Source organism: Haliaeetus albicilla, chromosome 19 (assembly GCF_947461875.1).
Source record: "Haliaeetus albicilla chromosome 19, bHalAlb1.1, whole genome shotgun sequence".
Classification (NCBI taxonomy): domain Eukaryota; kingdom Metazoa; phylum Chordata; class Aves; order Accipitriformes; family Accipitridae; genus Haliaeetus; species Haliaeetus albicilla.
Window position 1 is genome coordinate 6,718,999 of NC_091501.1, and position 24,243 is coordinate 6,743,241.

General features: G+C 42.7%; 1 protein-coding gene across 1 annotated transcript in view; it reads left to right on the top strand.

Moving 5' to 3' along the window:
• The window catches only part of LOC104322627 (tyrosine 3-monooxygenase), a 36,308-nt gene extending 12,717 nt beyond the window's left edge, over positions 1 to 23,591 (top strand). Inside the window, exons 7-13 of the mRNA XM_009925913.2 lie at positions 912 to 1,057; positions 6,781 to 6,916; positions 7,568 to 7,637; positions 9,331 to 9,387; positions 12,359 to 12,454; positions 18,023 to 18,156; positions 19,733 to 23,591. Coding sequence (XP_009924215.2) covers positions 912 to 1,057; positions 6,781 to 6,916; positions 7,568 to 7,637; positions 9,331 to 9,387; positions 12,359 to 12,454; positions 18,023 to 18,156; positions 19,733 to 19,892 — 799 coding nt within the window. The 3' untranslated portion in view covers positions 19,893 to 23,591. The remainder of the gene's footprint in view (positions 1 to 911; positions 1,058 to 6,780; positions 6,917 to 7,567; positions 7,638 to 9,330; positions 9,388 to 12,358; positions 12,455 to 18,022; positions 18,157 to 19,732) is intronic.
• Positions 23,592 to 24,243: the final 652 nt, after the last annotated feature.

The window sequence follows — 24,243 nt, forward strand, 5'->3', positions numbered from 1 at the left end:
ACAAAAACAACAAAAGGTCATTTTCCGTAGCCAGCATTTCCAAGAATGATCTCAATTTTCATAAAACAATGTTTATAAAATTGTTAACACCCCAGGGCCATGTCTGAACAAAAATAACCATTTCTATAAGGTTCTTTGCCATCCTATTACTACTTGTTTACTTTGCAACAGCTAAATATATTCCAAACCACAGCTCTAAATCCAAGCACCATCAAGTTTGGGAGAAGCTTGAAGCCTGTGCCCAAATCTGGTTATATATATTTTTCTTCAGCTGATCACTTTTTGTATAATGGGTAAACACACTTCAAGAAGTTGGCATGTCTTTCGAATACATAGCCCATGCCAGGCATTTTGAACTCAAAAGTATGAACCTCTTTGCCTCTCCAGATGTTACTCTTCAGTATCAGAAAATGTGCTGCTTTTTTAGAAGGAGGTTTGCAAGAGTCAAATATCAGCTAGGCTTCAGCATGGAGATGGAGGGACCGGCATTTCAAGTTGTTCCCCAACGTGGAGAGGGAAGGAATGCCCAACTCATTCCATCCCTAAACTGCGCAACACAGCGGGCCACAGCCTCAGCTTTCTCCCTGGGATTTCCCTGGTACCTCCAACACCCTTATACCAAAGCAAGAAACACTTCTGAATCAGGATTAGAGTCCTGTTACATTAAAGGAGGGCGTAGGAAGGGATAAAACAGATTTGCCTAACAGAACCCACCTTCTGAAGGAAAAGTGAAAGAAAACCCCCTTATGCTTTGCTATGTCCACCCAGGCATCAGCTTCTGAGCACCAGCTGTCCTGAGTTCAGATTTTTAGACCATGCTGGGGGTTTATACTTCTCTGTGGATCTATAGATAGGGCAGATAAGTACTGCTTTATTGAGGCGGGTGATGGTATGTGGCTTTTGCTTTTCAGGAGAGAGGTTTACAGGAAGCTGAGCAGCCTTTACCCTACTCATGCCTGTACACAGTACCTGGATGCTTTCCAGCAGCTGGAGAAATACTGCGGCTACCAAGAGGATAACATACCTCAACTTCAGGACGTCTCCAGGTTTTTAAAAGGTCAGTCATTATGAACCATGATTTATTCTAGGGTTTCCTGGATTTGTTTGTATACCATGTACACACACAAACCATCTCGTAGGACCCAAGCTGGTGAGCAGAGCTGATTAGCTGCAGAATTTCCTCGTGCAAAATGAGCTGTAGCACAGGGCATTAATACCAGGCATATCTAGGGACCAAGCTGTAAGCGAGTTTGTGTTTGCTCCGTGAGCGGCTGCAGTTGGTGTAGCACTACCCAGCTAATTCCAGTGCTGGCAGCAGTACGGCCACAGCAGCACACTGCTCAGCATGACGTCCACACGCAGTTTTTCTATGGGTTTGACTGTATTTTGTGCCTCTGTAGCTATGTTGCTAGTAAAACCTAAACACAAGTACAGGTACATACCTCTCAAATCCATGTTTTTCTGATGCATGAGACAGGATGGCAATGTGTGCTAGAGGAAACGACTTCTAGGAGGTCCGGCTAGTCAGTCAGCAGCTACCTTGGAACAACACTCCTTTTTTTCTTCTCTGTGGCCCCACATTAAACTCTCCGACAGGAGAGCACAAAGGCTCTGGTGCCAGCCTGTAAATGCATGAAGATGTGCCCTTAGATGAAAGGCCATATAAGAATGCCTGGGCTGACTAGCAATGGGCAGGAGAGGAAAGGAGCCTGCATTTTTTTTTTTTATGAGGCTGCAGGCATTCCCAAGGCCAGGTGTTTTGTGTCAACCAGCTGATTTCCTTCCATTATCAAGAGTGGCTAAAGAGAGGTGGTCTTTAAAGCCTCCTTGCTCCTTCTCAGTGACTAGATGTGTAAGAGAGAGGAGGACAGCTGATCACTATGATGAAATAAATAATAAAAAGTATGGCCTAACTTTAAATAAATTAAATTTAAATACAGTATTTGGGAGATCAAGTGACCTGCTCCATGTATCCGTAGGTGATCCTAGTAAGCTTGTATAAGCTTTGTGTTGCTGAAGAGTTTTCTAAGACACTGCCATTTTTAGGGAAGATTAAGCTGTTAGATGACAGAGTTTTTATTGCACATTCAGCGTAAGGGAATGGAGGGTTGGCATATCAAAAGCATCTCTCATGAGCACCATCGCATCCAGCTGTAGGAATTTTCCTGTGTATGTGTTATGTATTTTCTCACTTATTTTCCCTTCTAGTCAACTATCCATCTTACTTCCATCCTATAGTAACTGGGCTGATAAATATTTTTTCTCATGAAGTAATTGATCTCATCTTATCTCAGTTACACAGCAGCTGACAGCAGGGAGCTCCAGAAATCATGTGATGCTGATTTGATTACCACAGATATTCATATTCTTTAAGTGAATCAGGTGATTTCAAAGGGGGAGAATTTAGATAATGTAAGAATATTCTGTCATGATTCTATCTGTATTGCTTATGTTGGTTGATAGGATTTGATTGCCTGCTTTTGTAGGCTCTGGTCCTAAATTTTCTCTATGCCATACAAATTGTCCTAAGCAAAAAAAAAAACCAGTAAAAATAAAATGCTGAAAATTCTACTAATGACAGTTGGAAAGATATTCACAGTGAGTTTCAACTCATCTACTATAAACACAGAGTGTCTAGTGTAAGCTAATTGTCTGAACTTTTCTGACTGGGAATGAGAATCAGGCACTTCAGAGGCATTTAATTCCATCCTGGAATGGGTGTCTAAGGAAAATGGAAAGCACGGCTCTCAGGATCGCTGGTCCTACCCTCCTTAAAAAGTAGATAAAACTTGAATTAGCTTAGCCTACAGGCTTTGTAAAAGATTATGCATAGGTGGTACAAAGTTTGTTCAAAAGAACTGTCTTTACAGCTAGACATGATTAAGAGTAAGATATTTTAGTCCTATTATATGGGGTTTTGAACTGATATCTTACTTATCTTCAATAATTCCCTCTAATAAGGTGATTTCACTATGCAGAATACTTTCTAGAAGAGCATGAAGACTGACATTATTGCAAGGTCCCTTTGTAACAAACTCAGTCTGAGTCAGAAGCATCTGCAAGGTCTGTAAAACCTGTGTTAAAGACAGCCTCATGCCAAGCAGCCACTGGGTGAGGGGTATGATTTATAAGGAGTTCTTCTGATTTATTACTAATTTGGGTGGCTTTTACCACCAGTGTCAGCAAAGCCAGAATCTTTGCTCCTTACAATTCATCAATCAACTGTGTGCTCAGGCATTTTCCTGTGTTATGGGTGTGCAGAGCTCGACCAACCAAGCCTTAACTAACCTAAGCACTGTGATGTGTGTCCCAAAATCCCTTGGCATACAGTGGATGTATTTCAACTACAACCTATGTGGAAATGCATAGTGCAGTTCTTGTCACTGGTTAGCTCTGCGTGAGCCCTGAACTGTCCCACTCTCCCATTTAGGACATAAAGCCCAGCATGTATTTAGCAGTATTGCTAAATACTGCCTCTAAGGACTGGACCATTCTTTAGCATATGTGATGATAAGACTTTATATAGAATAGAATAGAATAGAATAGAAGAGTAGAAGACTATTTCAGTTGGAAGGGACCTACAATGATCATCTAGTCCCACTGCCTGACCACTTCAGGGCTGACCAAAAGTTAAAGCCTGTTGTTAAGGGCATTGTCCAAATGCCTCTTAAACACTGACAGGCTTGGGGCATCGACCACCTCTCTAGGAAGCCTGTTCCAGTGTTTGACCACCCTCTCGGTACAGAAATGCTTCCTAATGTCCAGTCTGAACGTCCACTGGCACAGCTTTGAAAAAGCTCTCCTGACGCAGCTTTGAATATAATAAACTATAGGAATGCAGAGAGAGAGAGAGGGATATCCTGGAAAGAAAGTGGTCATGTTCTAACCAGCCCACACAGCCAGATAAACTTCCATCTTCTCTTTTACTCAGCAGTATCTGTGAACTCAAGCAAGCAATTCCTTTTAACAATACAAGTTGAACTACAAGATCTGTCTAGTGTTAGCTGGCCTGCTAGTGAGGCTGGTTTGAGCAGAAATAAACTCTACATTGTAAGTATTTCATAATTACTTATAGGGAATCTAAATAGTTAACCATGTGACCATTTAACATAGCAAGTGTTTTTCTGAAGGGTTAACTAGATGAACCTAGGCACATCTTTCTTTCTAGGAAAGATGTTTGGATTTAGGCATTCATTGTCCTCCACAGCTGGAAGAAATTACAGCCAGTGAACTCAAGCAAGCTCACACTACAATGCACAGGCCTGTATACATGAGGGTTTTAGGCCAAGAATTAAGCCTTACAGATCACTTTAGGTCAACGGCTCAAGACCTTCTCTTCAACTCATTTTGATTTCAGAGAGCTTTGTGCAGCAGGTCCAATCAGCCACACCCCCAATTCTCTACTGATTGCTGGTTTTATCGTGCAGTAATGAAATAGAAGTTCAGATTTTGCAGATATTACCTTCAGCAGATAACTTTTTCCTATGGCTTTTCAAGGCAACTGGCCAAGTCTGTTCCATCAGCAGACTGTCTGATTCACTGGCCTATATTTAAAAGGGCATCTCAAGGAACATAAGCTGTAATTTTCATTTTCCCTTCTGCTCCTCCAACATGGATGCTAAAGCAATATAAATTTCCCTAGACTCTTTCACAGTCCTTCCAAAACTGAGTTACTTAGGGCTTGGTTCTTGTCTGATATATTTTTCAGCTGGTGCAGTTTTCACTTCACTCAGACTCAGAATTTAGCCCGAAGATGACCAGATTCTGAGATTTTCACATTCTTCTGGATTAGTTTAGTATGGCATCAGCAGCAAGGGAGTACCCTTCTTGTGCCAGCTCCTGGCCAGTGCCTGAGGAGACATAGCTGATGGTCTCTCTCTTCCCCCAAACACCCTGCTTTCTTAACTGGGGAAGGGGGAGAATAGTAAGCTGCTTTACGACCACTTCTGATTCCCTGGTTAACTCTGATGCCTTTGCTCAGCTTATAGACAAAGATAAAGACATAATCTCCACAGGGTTTTTTTGCTGTTGTTCAACTTTGAGGCAGTTCTGTACCCACTACCTTTGAATTCAGTGGAGCAATAGAAGATAACCATGGCAAATGCTAAGTGCCTAGTCCCTCACATTGTCAGGTAGAAGCATGCCTTGCTGTCCACTCTTTTTTTGTCCTGTATAGCTTCAGATGTTTTGTCATTTCTAATTCTTCCAGTGAAGCCTTTTTTTTTTCCTTTTCTTCTCTTTCTCTCTCTTTTTTTTTTTTTCTTCTAATGAGAGAAGTGCTAATAGCCAGACAGAGCAAGACAAGAAATGTTGGAAGAAACATTAAAAACCAAACCAAAACAAATCTTGTAAATGGCTTGGTTTCTGGGTGGGATTTTTTTTGTTTGTTTACATAAAATAAATTAGGTTCCAGGCTTCATGACACAATAGAATATGGATAGAGAAGGGAGAATAAAGCCATTTCTGAATTTTTGTAAAATGTAGTCTTATGCTTTAAAGAAGATGAAATGTCATTTATGGGAGCTGAGAATGCAACACAGATTTTGAATATAGGACTTCAAAAAGATTATCATTGGCTCTCTTTTAAAGCAGCGATTTTCAATTTTCTTAGCTTTGCAGACCACCAACATGTTTCCCATGGAAATGTAGATTTTGTATTCTGCTGACCATAGGACTGGTTATTTTGTTAGTCATCTCTCACAGACCTTCTGTAGTAACGCAGGGTGTCCTGGGGTAACACTGGTAGCACAAGCTGAAATCACGGTGCAAAAGTATTGCATTCTTCTGTCCTGTCCTATGGACACGTGCAAAGCAAAATACATATGATCACATCACTGGGAGGCTGTGTAGTTAGTTCTGGACACACATAATGGTGGAAGAAAACCAGAGAGGAAAAATAGGTGAGAGCACTGATGGAAACTCTGATGTTAAATGGTTAAGGGCCAAATTCCAGCACCCTTATCTCTGGACCTGTTTGCTCTTTCTCCTATGTGTTCCTATTCTAACAGAGTCCAGGCAGAAAGATAAAATTGATAGCAAGTTTTGCCAGTGCTGAGCTAGTTTATACAGGTGGAGCATGCGCTGACAAAGGCAAATGAAGCTGAATGGTATGCTGCAATTCTGCCTCTGGGGTATGTTGAACTAGGCCCATTGAGGAACAGAGGAATTGCCCAGACTGGAGCAGACCCATGGTCCACCTACTTGTGACTTCAACACTGCAAGGTACCAGGGGTTTCAGTGCAGGGAATAAGAAAGTCTGCAGGAGGGGCTAAACAGTAACCTAGCATCAGGGGAGAGCCAGGTGCTCTCAGACAAGTGTAGGGGTGGGACGTGTCCCTTATCTAACTCCTGTTTGGTTTTTTTATATATGGTGTACAGGAAATGACAGAGATAATCCAAGAATTAATAGACTAGCCAGGACCGAAAATGCAGGTTCTGTCCCCTGCTTCATCATAAGGATCGTATGTGACCACAGACACATCACTGACATGTGATGTAAAAGTGCAAAACATGTAAACCGCGGTAGGCAGTACTCCCATACCTCATGTCACTGCTGTGTGAGTACGTGTAGGATGGATGCTGGCTGATTTGATGTTGCAGTAGTTGGCCCCATGGCACTACAAGGGCACATCGATAATGATAAGCCAAGACGTTCCTGCTGTGCTTAGGTAGAGGGAGCTACTGCAACAGAGCACAAAGCTCCTCTGAAACTGCTTACCTGAAGTGTGCCACGTAGTTAACTGTAGATATGCCTAAATTCAGTCTAACTTCCCTTTGCAGAGAGAACAGGTTTCCAGCTGAGACCAGCTGCAGGACTACTGTCTGCTCGTGACTTCCTTGCCAGCCTGGCATTTCGTGTCTTCCAGAGCACACAGTATATAAGGCATTTCTCTTCTCCCATGCATTCCCCAGAACCGTAAGTTTGATGCCCTGGCACAATCCCATCCTTCTGAATGTGCTGGGGATGATTCTCTCGGGAATGGCTCTGGAGCTCTATCCAGTAGTCCACAGAATGAAACAATTTGAGAAACTGGTAGCTGGAGAGTTAGAAGGGGAAGTCATGCATGAGAGGGTGTGGGTCTCTGTCTCTCTTGCAAAGTTGTCTGGGGAAGGAAAAGACTGGAGAATATCTGGTTTAATCTTTTCATCCTGCCTTCAGTTACCATCTGCTGGGGTTTGACTCCCTGCCGTGAAACTCTCCCAGTAAGCGCTGGCCAGACAACAGCAATTACATTTCATGAGAAATTACAAGTTCGCACAGACGCTTTTGTTGTAGGCTGGGACAAAACAGGGGCCTTTCAAAGATGTTGTGACATAGGAGACTAGTGCCGGTGCCATCCCAAGTGAGACAATAGCCAAGGTGGTGGGGGGCAGCCGGCTCCCCATGGCAGAAGGGAATGCTCCGTCCTGCTCCCTGCAGAGCCAGGCCAGGTATGGAGACAGCTAGCGCGGAGCAGCCCTCACGCTAGCTCCCTTTGGGGGTCTGTCGGCTCAAGTCCTTCATGGGAAGCTCACGTAGGACAGGAAAAGAGGCCTTTATTAAACAGGAAGGTCACTTGTTTTCCAGAGACTGCTGCCATGAGTTGTTGGGTCACGTTCCCATGCTAGCTGACAAGGAGTTTGCCCAGTTCTCCCAGGTAAGAAGCTTGTTCTGCTGGCTCTTTAACCAACTGCTCTGGATAGCAGGCCAGACGTGCCTCAGAGGCGCGCAGCTCACCCTGCTTGAAATGCTATTTTAAGGCTCGCTGGTGCCCGAGTCACAACCTCCAGGGGTGGTGGGCTAGCAGTGCCCCGGGAGCCATCTCCTCCGAGGGAGCGGTAGCACTGCTCCCTACGGACGTGGTGTAAAGGGAAGGGCAGGCAGCGCTTGTGGGGCTGCTCCGTGGGAGGCCGTGTCGGTCTGCAGAAGGATGCCAGTGCAGCCTCTGCGGTGCCGCGTGTTTGGGTTGTACCGACTACGCCGTTCCCCTGGCTTCGGGTCCTACACCACATGAACCTAACCAGTAACAGCCATCGAGCCCCCAGGCTGGTTCTGTCTCTGGATGTACGTTTTTATCTCACATGATACTTTAATTGTGTCCATCACCATGTCATTCATCAGAGTTGTTTTTCCTTTTACAACTCACCAGATTCTCACAGCGTTGCTCACACTGGCGAGGAGGCTCCAAAAAGCAAACAGGGCTTCTTTGTACAATAAGGGGCTATTTAGTATGAGCAGTCAGTGTCAGACCCAAGTGAACTCGATGACCTCGTATAATTAAAGACTTCAGAACTATGAATGTGCCTCAAAACCATAGCAGAGGGAAGAAGATAACTCGTATTCTAGGCTTATCAGTCAGCGGCCAGTGTGGAAATTGGCAATAAGAGCAGAGGGGTTACATGACGTAGGTCCCTGTCAGAATATTGTAAAAAGAAAGCCAGTTCACCTCATATAATGCGATTTCCAGTTGTATCGACTTGGATATATGCCAGTTTCCATTTTGGTCATAAATATTGGTTATTACCAGATTCAGATGAGTAGTACTTAAAATATTCTAGTGGTCTATAATTTATTCTGGAAGAAACCTCTTCAGTTCAGTTCAATACCAGAACTGAAGACACATTAGAAATAAGAGATTATAGCAATTTCAAGACTTTCAGCTTTCTTCTTTTCCCATCTATAACACAGACTATACAACATGGGATCAGATTAAATGAATTTTCACATTTCCCTTTTTTTTTCAAGAAGTATTTCTGCAGCTGAAATTCACCCCATGAAATTTCTTTTTTGTTCCATTCAACATGAGACGATGAATGGTAAAAATGCCCTAATTTTGTTTGTTTGCTGCATTATATGGCTCCCTGGATAGCTAAGAAGAGACATCTACAGATTCCTATTGTGAGAATAACAATTATCAGGGAGCACAGACAAGAGTAAACAGAATCCTCCCTGCACGGATCTGACCCACTCATAAGGGCTGTCAGAAAGAGTGTGAGAGACAGAAAGGTAATGGCAAAGATAAAACCCACTTTGCTCTCCTTCCTTCTCATGCCTCTCTATAAATCTCTGCCAGGGATAGTCCAGCATTAAGCCAAGAGATGGTTAACTTTATACAGAGAATGCTGAGGATTAAACACTCATCTAATGTGGCTCCCAGTGGTATGTAGCTGGGGGCCAGGGAGAGGTAGGCATCCTGGAAGCCATGGAAGGTCATTTTGGGTGACAAAAACAATGAATAGTTCATGCTATTCATGCTAGAAATGATGTGGTCCTCCCCCTTCCCCTCTTTCTCTCCCTTGGGCTGAATAATCACACTAATGTAACACTGCCTGCTTGCTTACTTGCTTTAGGATATTGGACTGGCTTCTCTTGGATCATCTGAAGCGGAGATTGAGAAACTGGCCACAGTAAGTACAGATGGCAGTTTAATATCGGAGGCAAAACCCAAACGATTCACTGCATATCCCTTACTGTGCAGGGAAGGCTCTCCTCCAGTGTCTCAGATTAGCTACAAAAATGGGAGCATCAGCAGGATTGTCTCTTCTCCTCACCCACAGGTTAGGGAGGTGCTGGAGCAGGGGCTGGAGTCCCTCTGGGGGAGCCCAGAAGCATGTGATTCCACCTGAGGAAATGCTTACACTTTTTGCTTCTATAACAATATATTGCTGAAGCTGAGCTTCTACAGTTTCAGCCACAGGAGAGTCCCAACTCACTTTCCAGATTCACCTAATAGACTGGATGCCCAATGTGATTCCTGCATTTTATCCTACAGAAGGTGCAGGGAACCATCACAATTTGACTGACCTTGTTAATGTCACAAAATAGGTGAGCACTTAAAAGGAATTTGAGAGCAGGTACTGTCATTCAGTTCTGAGTCACTAGGCTGTATACATCTGCCAAAACAACTCTTGCAGCCCCTTGCTGCCATCTTAACTTGTTCTGAAAGTGGGCTGGAGACCAGACAATTTTTTTTTCTGATAATTACAGCCACATCCCCTCTCCATGATTTTTTTTCAGAAGACCCTTACCCTCACCCAGCTGGGTGAGGCTCATTCAGGAAAGGGGGTGGATGGGAGGACACTGTCACTCCTGAAATTCCTCACCCAGCCCACAGCCCCACTCGTGGTGAAGTGGAACGAGGCACTGTGTGAAGGAGATTCTGGCTCACCTAAAATCTATCTGCATGTATCAGTCTGTGGGTCAGGACTAGGTAAGACTAACAGTATTTTTAGAGTTCAGAGAGCAGAAGGAAGAGGCAGTGACATGTCCATACTTCCTCTGTAATTTCCCCTCTCTGGGTCTAGAGAGGCTGGAGTAAGATCAAGATCCATGCCTTTGCTAGGGTTAAAAGAATTATGAGTCCTGGAGAGCCATTTTGCATCGTTACCCAGATCTTGGTGAGACTGGGTGAACGCCAGTGGTTTACTTAGCACCCCTCCTTGGCTAGGACTAGAGTAGAGATAGGGTTAAGGTTAGAATAATGATGGGTCTCATACCTGAAATTGTCATAGCATCATCTAGGGTTTGGGGAGGTAGAATAAGGGCACCTTTTTGAAAGGGCTACCTGCAGTTCAGGATCTGTGAGAATACAATTTTGTAAGTGCCATTCATGTATTCTGAACAGTAAACATACTCTGGATTAACATCTCAAACTTTAATTATTTAAAAGTTAGACATCTAATCTAGGCTTATTGTTTAGGTTCCTTCACTAGAAAGTGAAGATAGAGAAGAACCTGTAATGTATTCGTTATCCTGACTTCCCCTCTGGAAGTCCCTTGTCATTCTCTGTTCTTAAGAGAATGTAGGTAACCAGCTCAGATGATATGACAACATTTAAGCTACCTAAAAGTTTATTTAAAGAACGTCAACTTTGCTTGTTGCTATGGTCTGTAACATTTGTAAGACAAGCTTTGAGATGCCATTATTTCATTCAGTCCCTGGACTTCTCTAAGCAGGTGGATCCACACACAAGGGATGGGAAGTTACCAGTGTTCATGTTGTCCACAGAGTGCTACTAGTACCGTGTCTTGTACCCTGTTAAAACAGTGAGAGCCAAAAGAACCTCACTAACTAAAGGCCAAATACAGTAAAACACTAAAAACAATTCCTCCTTCCATGTCTCATTCTCCAGTCAAAAAGAGCTTCTGCAAAACGAGGAGATACTCGAAAGACTTTTCACTGTGAAATAATAAGAATCAAGATTATTAACACAATAAGAATGCAGAATTATTAGCTGAACTGTAGAGAAAGCAGCTCAGGATTCTGCAGAAAGAAAGATCCTGGCATGCTGTTTCTTTAGTGGTAAATTTTCAGGCTAAACCCAAGTCATCAAAATTATAAGACATGTGAAAGAGGGTAGGAGAAAGAAAGAGAAAGAAAGAAAGAGGCAGAATAGACAGAATAACATAGAGTTTCACATTATTTTACAAACTGCCTGCAGTTCTTTGAGAAGGGTGCTGAGAATGCAATACTTATGGCTAAATGGAAGCCAAGGTCCAGTCCCGTGTACGAGGCAGCAAAGAGCCATGTGTCCCTAAAGGAACCTCGAAGAGTTGTGACACAAAGCCGTATTCTTGAAATGCCTCATGTTTTCCATGTTTTTCTTTTGCACAACACCCATCCAGCTGCTCAGGGGTCAGGCTGTGCCCAGAATTGGTCCTCCACTGTCCATTTCTTTAGATGCTATACTAAGGGAAGGGTGAACGGGTTGGCAGAGCCAAGAGTTGCTTTTCTCCCACTACTGTCCAGCAGGTAAAGGAAATATGGTCCTAAACATGCTTTATTGCAAGCAAAGCCCAGAGAGATATATCTTTATTTACTGTGGGAGCATGATAAAGATGTAACTGGCATAATCTGAAAGGGTGCATTGCTGCTAAGGGATAAGTCATTCTTCAAATTCTGAATGCTATCACACAGACAAAGGAGGAGGGAAACTGTCCTTTCAAGTACCTTTCCGAGGGTCTTGAACTCTCTCTGGGGGTCTACCTGTCCTTCTGGGGACTATGGGCTGAAATCTGTCAGCTTCCACTGACTACAATGAAGCTCAGGGCTAAGAGATTGCAGGGTAATTTGTAACATCTTCCAAAGAAGGGGATAGGACTTTATGACTTTATTTACCCATGTAATTATCATTAGCAATTTTTTTCTTTTTTTGGGTGAGTAAGAATAGGAAGAATGGCCAGTTTTGAAAAAATGTTATAATTTATGTGTGTTATGTAAGTTGGGAGAAAAAAGAATTTTCTTAAAATACACAACTATAAAATTTGAAGATACAAAGACATCAAGGAACAAGGATAAAAGAAAATTAAAGGAAAAATGAGAAGCTTAAAAATCAGCTTCCTGTTGAGACTGTTTTTCACAAATTGTTCTTATTACCAGCTTTATTGGTTCACTGTGGAGTTTGGTCTCTGCAAGCAAAACGGATCGATCAAAGCTTACGGGGCAGGACTGCTTTCATCTTATGGGGAGCTTATGGTATGTGTCAAATGTATGGTATTGAAGGATTTCTATAATCCAGTTTCCTGAACTCTCTGGTAAACACAAAATATTGTTTCTTCTCATAAAACAATGTGATTTAAAATACTGATTTTCTTTTGCAAAGAAATTAATTCTCCCTTCCCAGAAGCTACTGAGTAGGGGAAGACCTACTGTAGAATTGTACCTGTCTTCCACCTAAAGAGATGAAATGCATCGAAAGCAACCGTCCTATAAAGTACTAGATTTGCTTCTTACTGCTCCTGGCCAGTAGTAATACCGTTGACTTTAACATAAAACTCCTGTACCTTTCTGAATTACTCACTAGAGGGCAATATTATGCCTATTATGAGCTCTGCTACTTCCATTGACAATGCCATTGCCATTCATGCACATATGAATCAGAAAGGCACCGACTGACTGGACCAAATAAAGTGCAAAGAAAGTGTAAATAGCATGGCCACTGACAAAAAGAGAATGCTTTAGTATTTTACATTCCTAAATAGATTTCAAAACTAATCCCAGCTCAAGTTTTATGTAGATGAAAATCTGCATACGCAGGTTTGATACTGCCCTGCCTGGACAGATTAACTGTGGAAAGAGGGACTGTACACCTTTACGGACAGCTTATGGGCTTCCCCTCCTTTGGACAAACAGCTGGTAGGGGAGATATTAATTTCTCCTCAGTTTTGCAGAGCACTAAAGCAGATGATCAGTTTCTAAGTGCAAAAGCCCTAAGCTGGTATCAGTAGGTGTCAACTGCATCAGGTTGTGCAGATACTGGATGATTTTTTGGAATTAGTAAGAGCCAAAGGAAATTAAAAAGCACTCTTTTCAAACATTTTTATAAACCAGAAATCAATTTTTCATGGAAGGTATATTTTAAGCTTAACACATAGACACAGCAGCCTAACAGCCAGCTACATGATACATTCACATGGAACCATGGCTGGACTAGCACAACTTGGACTCCCGTAACTGGAGATAGGTGGATTGTTATGACAATAAACATATTACAAAACTCTCCTAGTGGTATACGGGTCAGCCTGCTTCCCATTCAATTGACAGAAGGAAGAAACAACTTGTCAACATATCTCAAGACATTTATAATAGGCATCCCAAGAGAGGGGCAGTTGAGAGTTAAAATATAGAAAGGGGAACCCTCCCAGACATTTTACCATCTGCTGAGTTTAGCATTGGTTTTCTCCCAACACTTGCAATTTGGAGACTTTTGTGAGCAAACTCTGTGGTATACGATTTGCAGAGATTTCTCTCTTAATAAGCTGAGAGATCTGCATGCTCATCAGCCCTCTAGAGAAATAAACGTGCCTTCCTTTCTACATAGCAGCCTGATGCAGTGTCTGACTGCTCAAGAACACGAGCAGAAGTGTGCTAGCACTATCACAGCACTCATCTGTAGAACAGTAAAACGTATTGTTTTCAAACTACAGATCAATGAGCTCCCCTACAAATCAGGCTCCAGTGCAATGCATTTTGTTTACATGTCTATCTGTTCTAGAATAAGGCTGAAGCTACTGTTTTTCTGAGAATCCTTCAGTGCTTGCTATATGCACAGCCAGCAAACAGGAAACCTAGGCTTGCTTTTATTTACCTCATGAAACCAAAAAGGTCCAATATCAAAGCACAGTTCGAGGCAATATTTATTCTACTCTGCCTGCCTAAATACTTTACAGTTTTAAGTTAAATGCATTTACCTGTTAAACTGGGTACTAAAGGGCAGAAGTAATCATGTCTCCAATACTCATGCGGCTTTCATAGTAATATGCCCCACAGAATCTATCTGCAGGATGTTACCTCCTTTTTCTGTTTAATTTTGACAGAGATGAAGGTAAAAGTCCTATCAGAAATGCTCAATTTTGGTGGCTGGAGTTGAGTGTACCAGACTTGTGCTCTCTCTCCTTTCTTTCTATCCTTTTCTTCACCAGACACCAACAAGCTCTTCTGCTTTTGATTAAAGTAGTAGGCAAGAACTGCTTGTTCACAAAACTGTGCTATATAACACAAAAGGATAACTGCATCTCAAATTCCCTACCTCTAAGGTTGACAATGGAAGTAGTAACTGCCCTTGAGTTGATAAATGGCAGATTCTTGTCATTACTTTTATCATCAGTAGTTGTTGGGTAATGCTGCTGGATAAACTTTTGATACTGCTGGGTCCACCTAGGTCCTCACCCATCATATTACTGAAATTACATGCAGATCTGACAGCATTTATATTCAATAGGTAATGAAGAAGGACTACCCTCCCTTCCAAAAGTGTGTCCATCTTGCATGTAACACCTAAGACAGTCTGAAGATGGGCAAGGAGTTCACTAGCAAGGCTGCTATGTGCCCTGTACAATCCCTATGTGAGCTCTACAAGTCCATCCCTGTGCAGCTTTTGGGACAACAGCTTAGTGGGTTCTGTGCTCTTCACCTTGAGCATCTGAAACATCTTGTACACAAATTAATTACATCCATGGCCTTACGTGCTGAAGTTTTCTTTTACGGCTGACTGATTCATCTCACAGATTTTTATTTGGAACAAAACTGAAATACAGAAATGTTTCCATTTGATCATTCTAGTCTGCATACACATCTGATTCTAACTTCAGTATAGATAGTGGCAGTGTGAGTAAAGTGCTGAGGTCCTATGCCTAAGCACCTGCTAGCAACTTGAAAAAGTATACCAACTGTTTCTTTTACAGCTGAAGAGAGGAAATATGTGTAGCGCAGTGTTTATTTCGTAGAAGGATATTTTTTTTTAGAAATACAGCAGTGGCTAGGCAGTTTTGTTAAAGGTGAAGATTAGAAGATAGTGAGGCTCATGATAGCCTGCTGTTTCTTGCAAAGCTTACTTTGCAGTCTTAGACTGGCTCTCGGGAAAGCTCTAGGTAAGTTTTGCTACTGCTTGGGAGAAAGCCATTGTCCATCCTGATAATTATCTGCCAGTCGTCTTAGTATGGGCTTCTGCACAGAGGCCCAAAACTCAATTCCATATCATTTAGCTGATTGGCATATTTGGCACAAGCAGACCCTCTGCGGCTCACGTGACAGAGGAGACAGGCTGCAGCAACCTGCGCACAGGAGAGGTTTCCTCATCACTGAAGGCTTCTGAACCAGAAATAGCAGGATGATTTGGTCACTGAGGAGGCAATAAAGGCATAAGTTACTAAGGCTAGGTGGTTGGCTACAAGAAGATAACATCTAACCAGCTGGAGAGGGTGAGCAGCGGTACGTCCAGCTAACGTTATGTGAGAACTTAGCCTCAGCAAGGAGCCGGGGAACATCCCTGAACTGCAGCCTGGACTAGCCTGTCTGTCAGCGTGTGACTGTAATCCAGGGAACCACATCCTGACTATGAAATCTTCAAAATGTTTTCCTCTTCTCCACGGCACCCACTCTGACCAGTTTGAACTCAGCTTCAGGTAGTTCTTTTCTGTGGATGAGCTGATCCTGCCCAAACTCAGGGCGTAACTTGGGCGAAAGGCAGAGGATGAGAGGTAGAGCTAGACACCCTCTGCGTGAGACTTGCACTTGAATCCATGTCGTCTAACAAATGATTTAGTGACAGCAGCTAGGTATCGGAAGGGATAGGATAACCATACCCAAGTCTAAACTGAGCAGTTGTAATGGGTCTGACTGCTGGCCAACCTTGCCTCCTCTGAACTGTAAGAATTCCTCCCCAACAGCTCTCGGTATTGCACTGTTTATTTCACTGTATTCTGTCAGCTGTTCTACATTATCCAAAATGCTTCTCCTGTTAACACTCAGCTGGACTCTGTCCTACATACTGTAAAATCTTATGGCTCATACCACACTTCTGGCAGCACTCAGTGCTACATATGCTTTTCTTGCAGCACAACAAGTACTTAACTTGTAGAGGCCTTTAAGGCCATCCGGTTTCAAGCTGAACTTCCACCGAAATCAATGGGATTTCAGTTCTGCTTCAACACTGACAGCATAGCGGGACCCCTGTCAGGTTTTGAGTTTCTGAAATCTTTTCCCATTAGTCCCCAGAGCTTCTAAGATTATAAGAGCAGCCTCATGTTTGTGTATACCATCCATCTTAGGTTGTATGAGTGCTCTCCAAGGTTTATTCTTCAATTACACACTGCAAATGAAGAACAGGAAAAACACCATCTTTTAGCATTTTATATTCTTGTTCTTCTCTTTTTTTAAATAAGCCCTGTATTAATTTCTGCACCGGTTCTCCAGCAGATTGGCCTACTGGTTAAGGCAGGCCTCCAGTGATGGAGAGTTCAGGCTCAGTTCAGTGAAATACCTAAAAAAGTGCTTAAGGGTACTGTCTGAATTTTTCCAGTTAGCAGATTGAGCTGAAAGTCTTGTGCGGTGTCACCCACTCTTATCAGTTATTTACAAGTACCATGGGAGTTGGCATTTGGATCATAAAATAGCGAAGGGAGCCTTCTGAAGACTGGGGAAGAGGAGAGAAAGACAGACAGGCAGATCTCAAAGAAGAGGTGGGTACTAAAAGACTGTCCCTAGGTGGATGGGGCCCACTGCCCAGGCTGAAGGTGGAAAGAAAGGTCTCGACGTTGACTGGGATGAGTTGCCTTTTTCCAGGACACTTCAGCAAAGTGGCCGTGGCACGCACCAACCTGGCCAACCAGAGGCCAAACCAGCTTTTAGGCACAACTACGGTGCAGTTCAAATGTCACCGGAGCTGACCTAGCTTTACACTATCTCACTTGGGTCTCAGGGGCAGGGAAACTGTGCAGGAACTCGCTTTAAGCCTGAGCTGCGCCTCTTTCCCAGGACCCTGTGCAGGTCCTAAGCAACCCACACCAATACCCATGCAATCACTCTGTCACCAGTTCTGCTGCTGGCTGGTTTAAAGGTATCTCCAGTACGTGTAAACAAGTGATAGATGTGCCTATGGACTGCGGTGTGGACACAAGTGGCTTCCACAATCCTCCTGTCTGCCTGAGGAGACAATGTAGAAGAACCTGAGAAGAACATACAGAAGAACCTCTGCGGGCCCAAAACACAAACACGCACACACAGAGTATAGTGAATATTTATAACTTAGGTCGCAGGGAAGCTTTTAGGCTGCTTAACTGGCATGGGAGCTGTGCAGAAAATACCAGGAGCATTCTGTCTGTTCGTCAGTGTAGCAGGAAATGTAAGATTTATGACATGGGCTGGGGACTTTGAAAGAGTGCTGCACAGGACTCTGAATCATCTATGATATTAGCTGAAAAAAGCAGCATGATATTATTTTTTCTTTTAGATATTCAGATTTTGGGGGGTGGCATAGACTTTCCCCTCCCTGTCTGAGAACATGGCTATGGTACCCAATTGTACATCACTTTAATACAGGAAATATATCTTTCTTATTTTTTTTTTTCCCTCTGTCTTCTTTTAAAAATTTATTTATTATTTGGTTTATTAACTGCTAATTGTGAAAAGCAGCTTTCACCTGTGAAAGAACAGGACTTGATATTATGTTTAATTGTTCCACAAATAGCATTTCACAGCCCAGTAGGCACTAATTCTCGCTATGTTCATTCACCTGCTCTAACCTGTGTTGTTCCTGTTACAAAGTACGCTTTATCAAACAAGCCAGAGTACAAGCCTTTTGATCCAGAAGTGACTGCAGTTCACCCCTATCAAGATCAAGCCTTCCAGCCTGTCTATTTCATAGCAGAAAATTTGGAAGATGCCAAGGCCAAGCTTCAGTAAGTAAAGTGTTTGTGGGTATTTTCATTGAGGGGGGCACACCGGCTTGAATCCTAATCTCAAATTCCTCTACCACTGCTGCAATCACCACGCCAGGCTACCTCCCTGTGCACTTCATCTGCACAGCGGCTTTTTTACAGCAAAGTTAAACATGAGATTGTTTATCTCAGAAAAGCTTCACAGAAAATCATAACTACATATTGTTATGCCCCATCCCGTGCCTCATTTTAGCAATGCCTCATTTTAGCAACTTTCGAAGTAAATTCTGTAACTGAATAGTAGAGCGTGATCCCACAGTTGGGGTGCCTATGTGCTAGTCCATACAAATAGGAGGTTGTGAAGAACTGATTTACCCAAGGTCACAGGGAAATTTTATAGCAGACTGCGGAATTAACATGGATCAGCAGGGGTCTTAAAAACAAGATTGCCTTTCTCCTCTGATTATATCTGCACAAGAATGCAGAATCAGCATTCACAGGCAATCTAATTTCTACAAAGTAGCTGACTGCAACCTAAATAACATTATTTCAAATTAGCTTGAGGTGTTTCTAAATGCATTTCTTTGTTATGTTATGCAGTAAGGATTTTTTTTTTTTTTAAAGTAAGCACGGTTTCAATTCTGGCCTTCATCTCCAACAGTTAGAATAACATGACCAATTCTGGCTGGAGGCAGGAGGCTGGTTGTGGAGCTACTGGGGAGCATGTAGGAGCTGAAATGAGGAATTTATTAGAGGAAGAGAACCTGGCCCAGACTTCTTCCCTACTCCCCCCACCTCTTCCCCAGCAGCAGTCTGCTGGGGTTACAGCAATGGCAAATTAGGCCCCTCATCTTAAATCTGAAGGTTCACTTTAAATTATCAATGTGTGTCAAAACGTGGTTGAGAATTCACTGGCAGAAAAGAGAGGACTTTCAAGAGCATTTGACCCAGGCAGACCCGAAAAGAACTTACAAGGACAAGGAATACACCATTCTCAGACTCAAAGCTTTTTCATACATTTTTTCAAGATAATTGCACAGCCAAAGCTGCTCAAAATAACCGAAGGCACAAGAATCTGTTAGAACGGAAAACATAAGGCAACATCAGTACAGGGGGTTCCTACCAGCATGTACTTAATGGAAACATTGTCGAAAATGGCAAGCAATCATGTTTTTTCTTTTAATAGAGACAGCAAAATAGCCCAGGATGCCTAGCATCAACAGGTTTTTAGAATTTTACACAGAAAGAGCTACTCCAGGTTATTTCTTGGAAGTGAAGGCAGCAGACTGTGTTCCTGCATTCCTCAGCTTGTGGTTGTAATAACTCTGAATTGTGTTAACGTAGAGCTGTGAGAGCACAGACGGGTCTGAGCCAGCCACGCTGTAAAGCAGGCACTGCAGATCTTTTGGGCTGCAAGTAGTTCAGCCGTGGGGAGATGTACTGCACCAGACAACGTCAGAGAGTACCAGTGAGGAGGTGTCACGGTAGCTTCTGCTCCCCGATAAGTCCACGCCTACATGCCGAAAAATTAGGTCCTGCAGTTTTTACACTTCGGGAAATGGCTTCTGAACTAGCAGCTCTGTCTTCTTCCCCACAGAAACTACGTGATGAAGATGAAGAAGCCTTTTTCTCTGCGCTACGACCCCTTCACCAGCAGCATAGAGGTTATGAACACACCTCAGAAAGTCAAGAGGGCACTCTGTCAAATGAGAGAGGAACTGAAAAACCTCTGCTTGGCCCTTGAAAACCTCTCTTAAAACTACAGCAGTACATCTCACCTGGCACTGAGATACTTGTAGACGGTATCAAGACAGCAGTTGAAGATTTAGTGATGAAGTTGTAGTTGCATGCGAAAATCTTTAACCCACAAAACAGGTCTGTCAAGCTGATCTTTTCACTGTAATTTAGGCTGCCGACTTAGCCACATTAATGAGTTCCTATCGAGTGTGTTTCAATGACAAACAAGACCAAATTACTCCAATTTTTGGTAGGTGAGATGAGCTACAGCTGTTTGGAGTGTGTTTATCTGTTATTATTGGACTCTTACAGGTTTTTTTATTCACCTGCCACCTTTTCAAGTTATCTGTCACAAAATAGCACAGTAACTCTTCAGCCACACAGTCTTTTACTTGCTGCTTAAATGACACGATCGCAGTCTTTTAGGTTGGCTAGCTGCCTACTGTCAGCAGCCCTTGCAGCTAGCTCATTTCTGCTAGCAATTACTATCAGCTATTGTGCTCACAAACTATGAATGGTTCCCTTACAATGTGCAAATGCAAGAGTTTGTAAGAGGAACCCTGTACTTCTGCTCACTATTTATTTTTTAGACAATCATTCAGTAGCCTTAAAATATGGCAAAATAATTTCCTGTCATATTGAGATCACAGAATATTTGTCCCTTGGCTAAAAAAAAAGCAGAAAATAATAGGCCCATGATACTCTGGCTCTGCCACATGCAAGGATGTTTAATTTGAAAGGGAAATTTGGATTCTGGGAAGGAAATTTGGGTGTTAGAAAGGATTTTCAAAGAAGCCTTTAAGAAATAGAGTCCCATTGGTTTTTCATGGGATTTGGATACTCCTGGAGACCTTTAAAGATCTTTGTTTTCTATTGATGTCGTGATGATTGTAGTAATAACCAAAAGGCCAAATCAACAGAACATCTAGTGTAAAACCTGAGATCACCCACTAGCAGCCCTATAGCTTTGCTATGGAAACAATATCAGATGTGTGCTCCAACTCATCTCGCCTCATCTTGTCCCTCTCTGAGACATGTCTGAGATTTATCTACACTCTGCAGGTCATGTTTCCCAGAATCAACCCCATAACGGCCTTTTCCAGACTTTGATGCTCTTCGTGTCCTATTCCTTGCTCTCCTACCCACAAGCAGAGACTATTTCAGGAAAAGAAGACGAGGCTCATGCCTAGAAGGGTTCCCTCTCCTCTTACCAGCACTGCAAACAGCAGGGCAATGTGGATCTTAGGGCTTCAAGCTATGTGACATCCACAAACATCAAGGTCGATTTATCCTGCGCAGCTTAGAAGCTCTACTTATTTTTTGAAAAGTACATTTAGCACGTGGCAGACAGCAAGCTTGTCCACTGCTGTCCACTGACTGCCAGTGTACACGGTCTGAACTCTGAGGTAAATGTGAGGTGGTTTGGCTCTTGATGGAAAAGGAGTCATCATCTCTGCCTTAACTGGTCACTGTGGGATAGCAGCATGTACCGAAAGTCACAACAGAGCAATTCACATGCTGTTACTTCATACAGAGCTTATCTCACTGTAATTTGTCCACGTGCCAGGCTCTAAAGAAACTGTCTTATTGAAAGTTAATGGGATTTTGTCTCTTAAATCTTCATGTCTATAAGCACTTCAGAAAAATTTCCCATGGGCAGTAATAGAGTATTCAAGATCTGGGGAGATGCTGCAACTGCTGCGTTTTATTAAAATGTGGTGATGCCTGAAAAATTTGGAAGTATCTTGACAAAAATGGCTATGAGACCCCTTCCTCTCAACAGCAGGAACATCCCAAATTCTTTCTTTTTCTTCATTTAAGTCCAGGATTCTTCTACTCTACTCCAGGAAAACACTTGCATATCATAAACCCTGTTTTGCTAGAGATTCTGATAGGGACAGGGCTGAAGTGAGTTCCTTTGCTTCCAGTACATTTCTGCTGTGATGGAGGATGATCTCTCAGCATACTTTTATGGATTTAATTCTACTTCTCCTGCTCTCTCACATACACACACACACACACACAAATACCATTTCTCTTCAGAGCAATTTGTTTTGTTACATATTGTAATAATTTATCTGTCCACTTCCTGCCAATTGGTGCATAGGCAAAAATGCTCGATAGCTCGCAACAGATTGTTTTCAGAAGTATTATTTTCATCAATCAGTTGTTTTACAGTGAAAATTGAACCATGTGCTCCAGTTTTGTGTGTTTTCTTTTTCTTTTTCTTTCTTTTTAAGTGGAAGATAATGGCAGAGCGGAAGAGCTATCACAATATTTTCTATAGATGGACTCTGTAGGCCATAGGGTCTTTTTCATGTATTCCCTCTGAAATGGTTGAATGTGGAGTTTAGACTTGAGTTTGGCTATTGCTCAGAACAGACCTATATTTGGAAGAAATGAGAGACCTGATGGATTTGTTTTGCCCAAGGCCTCACACTTTCCTTGGAGGGACTCCAGGCCCGCCCACACACCCTTGTCTTTTCCAGTTCCTGTAGCAAGGAGAGAAAAAGAAACCATTTGGAGCCAGATTCTCCCACCCTTACACACGCTGAGTAGTACCCGATCTCTCGAGCAATCCCAGCGACAGCACTGAGCCTATTTAGGGTGCTGTACACACACAGTAAAAGCAGGATTATCAAAACCTCTGCGGGTATACTTGCTTTTTTATTGTCTTAATGACAGTCAGCCGGCATACACGGCTAGGGTAGGCTCCAGTGAAGCTTAGCAAAGCTTCGAAAGTAATGAATTTGGCTACTTGAACTTTTAAGAAGCAGAAATCTTTTTCCAAAGGAGGCAAATCTTTCCCTCCCTACTTAGGCAAAACGTACCCCAGGATGGCCATGTTTGACACGCCCTCTAAGGAGGTCCAAATTCTTTTCTGATTCAGTGTAGTGACAAAGCAAAAGCCTTCAGGGTTACATCCTTATGAGGTACACTGGTCATGCTGCTCTTCCAATAGTCATTCTTTCATTTCCTCACTGGAGCCAAGAAGTACCTCATACTCCTGTCAGCCTAAGGCAGGGGTGATGGGGAAGGCAGTGATGGGGCCTCCCGATGAAAATAATGGCACAGAGGAAAAAGCACCAACCAGTAAAAATATGTCTTTTTGTTAGTTTGCATTTCAGCAGTTTCACATTAATCTTGCACAAGAAGGCTCCAAAGACAAGTAAAACACATCTTGTGACTTGAAAATGAACTGATGAACTCCCCGTGGGTCCTTTGCTTATCCCGATAAACTTATTTTTCCTAGATGGAGTGCATTTAGAACAAAACAGTGTATGTTATTAAATCTGTATTGTGTTGTTCTGTTATACATGGGAGAGTTAGTAAATTCAGTTCGTGGCTTTCGGTTTGTTTTGTTTTTTGGCTAACCAAGTCTGTCCTCTACCAATTTTGGTCCACCTTCAAGCCTCCAGCTGCTTCACTGCTTCCCTGCAGATTTACTAGGGATGCCAAGGGTACCACTGTGTAAGGAGAATACACAGTTGTGCAATTTGGGGAATTTGGCAGGACAGGAAGAGGAAATTCAGGCAGGCCTCCCACCCACTCCCATGAGAAATAGTATTGTATTACAAGGCAGAGCTGTCATCCTCAGAAAGACCTTCTTGATCACTTCCCTCTGGTTCCCTTAACATTTCAACCTTTATACTACCTGGTGAATGTAAACCTTACTTAACCAATTAAAGAAATACCAGAAGCGTGGAGGTGGGGGGTGGGGGGAGGGGGGTAAGGAAAAAAAAAAAAGGACCTTCCAAGAAAGGAAACTTCATTACACTCAGTCTTCCTTGTCTCTGCTGATCCATGAAGGAAAAAGCAAATTAAAAAAACCAAACTTCCATGGAAATGGTAGCGTATTCCTGAAGAAACCTATAACATGAAATTGTTCCACGTACAGCTATACACACAAGGATCGTCTTACTCCCATCACTGAAATGCTGTAACTTACCCAGTAAATCACGACCATCAATTAACCACGCACAGAAGTGTTACATGACTGTTTGAGGTAGGAAATGAAACTACCAGGAAAAACCCTTCGGTAGCATTGCCTTACATATGTACTGCAAAACCAGAAGGTTCTCTGGAGCCTGCTTCCGTAGATAACTTACAGCATGGAGAAATTCCAGCTGGCAAAGAAACAGATGGGTATATACATACATCCCTAGTAATCTCACCCACCACTAATCAGGAGTTTATACGTGGGCTTTGAGATTTAGTTAGACGACATTACTTAGCAGCATTCTTCAGCTGGCGCATCATCAGAGGTTGGCAGAAAGGGTTACTGGCTGTATCGTATTAAATATACATTAACTTTGGGTAATGCTGGTGGCTGAGGCCCAAAGTGAAAGCAAATCTCTGGCACTCTCCCCC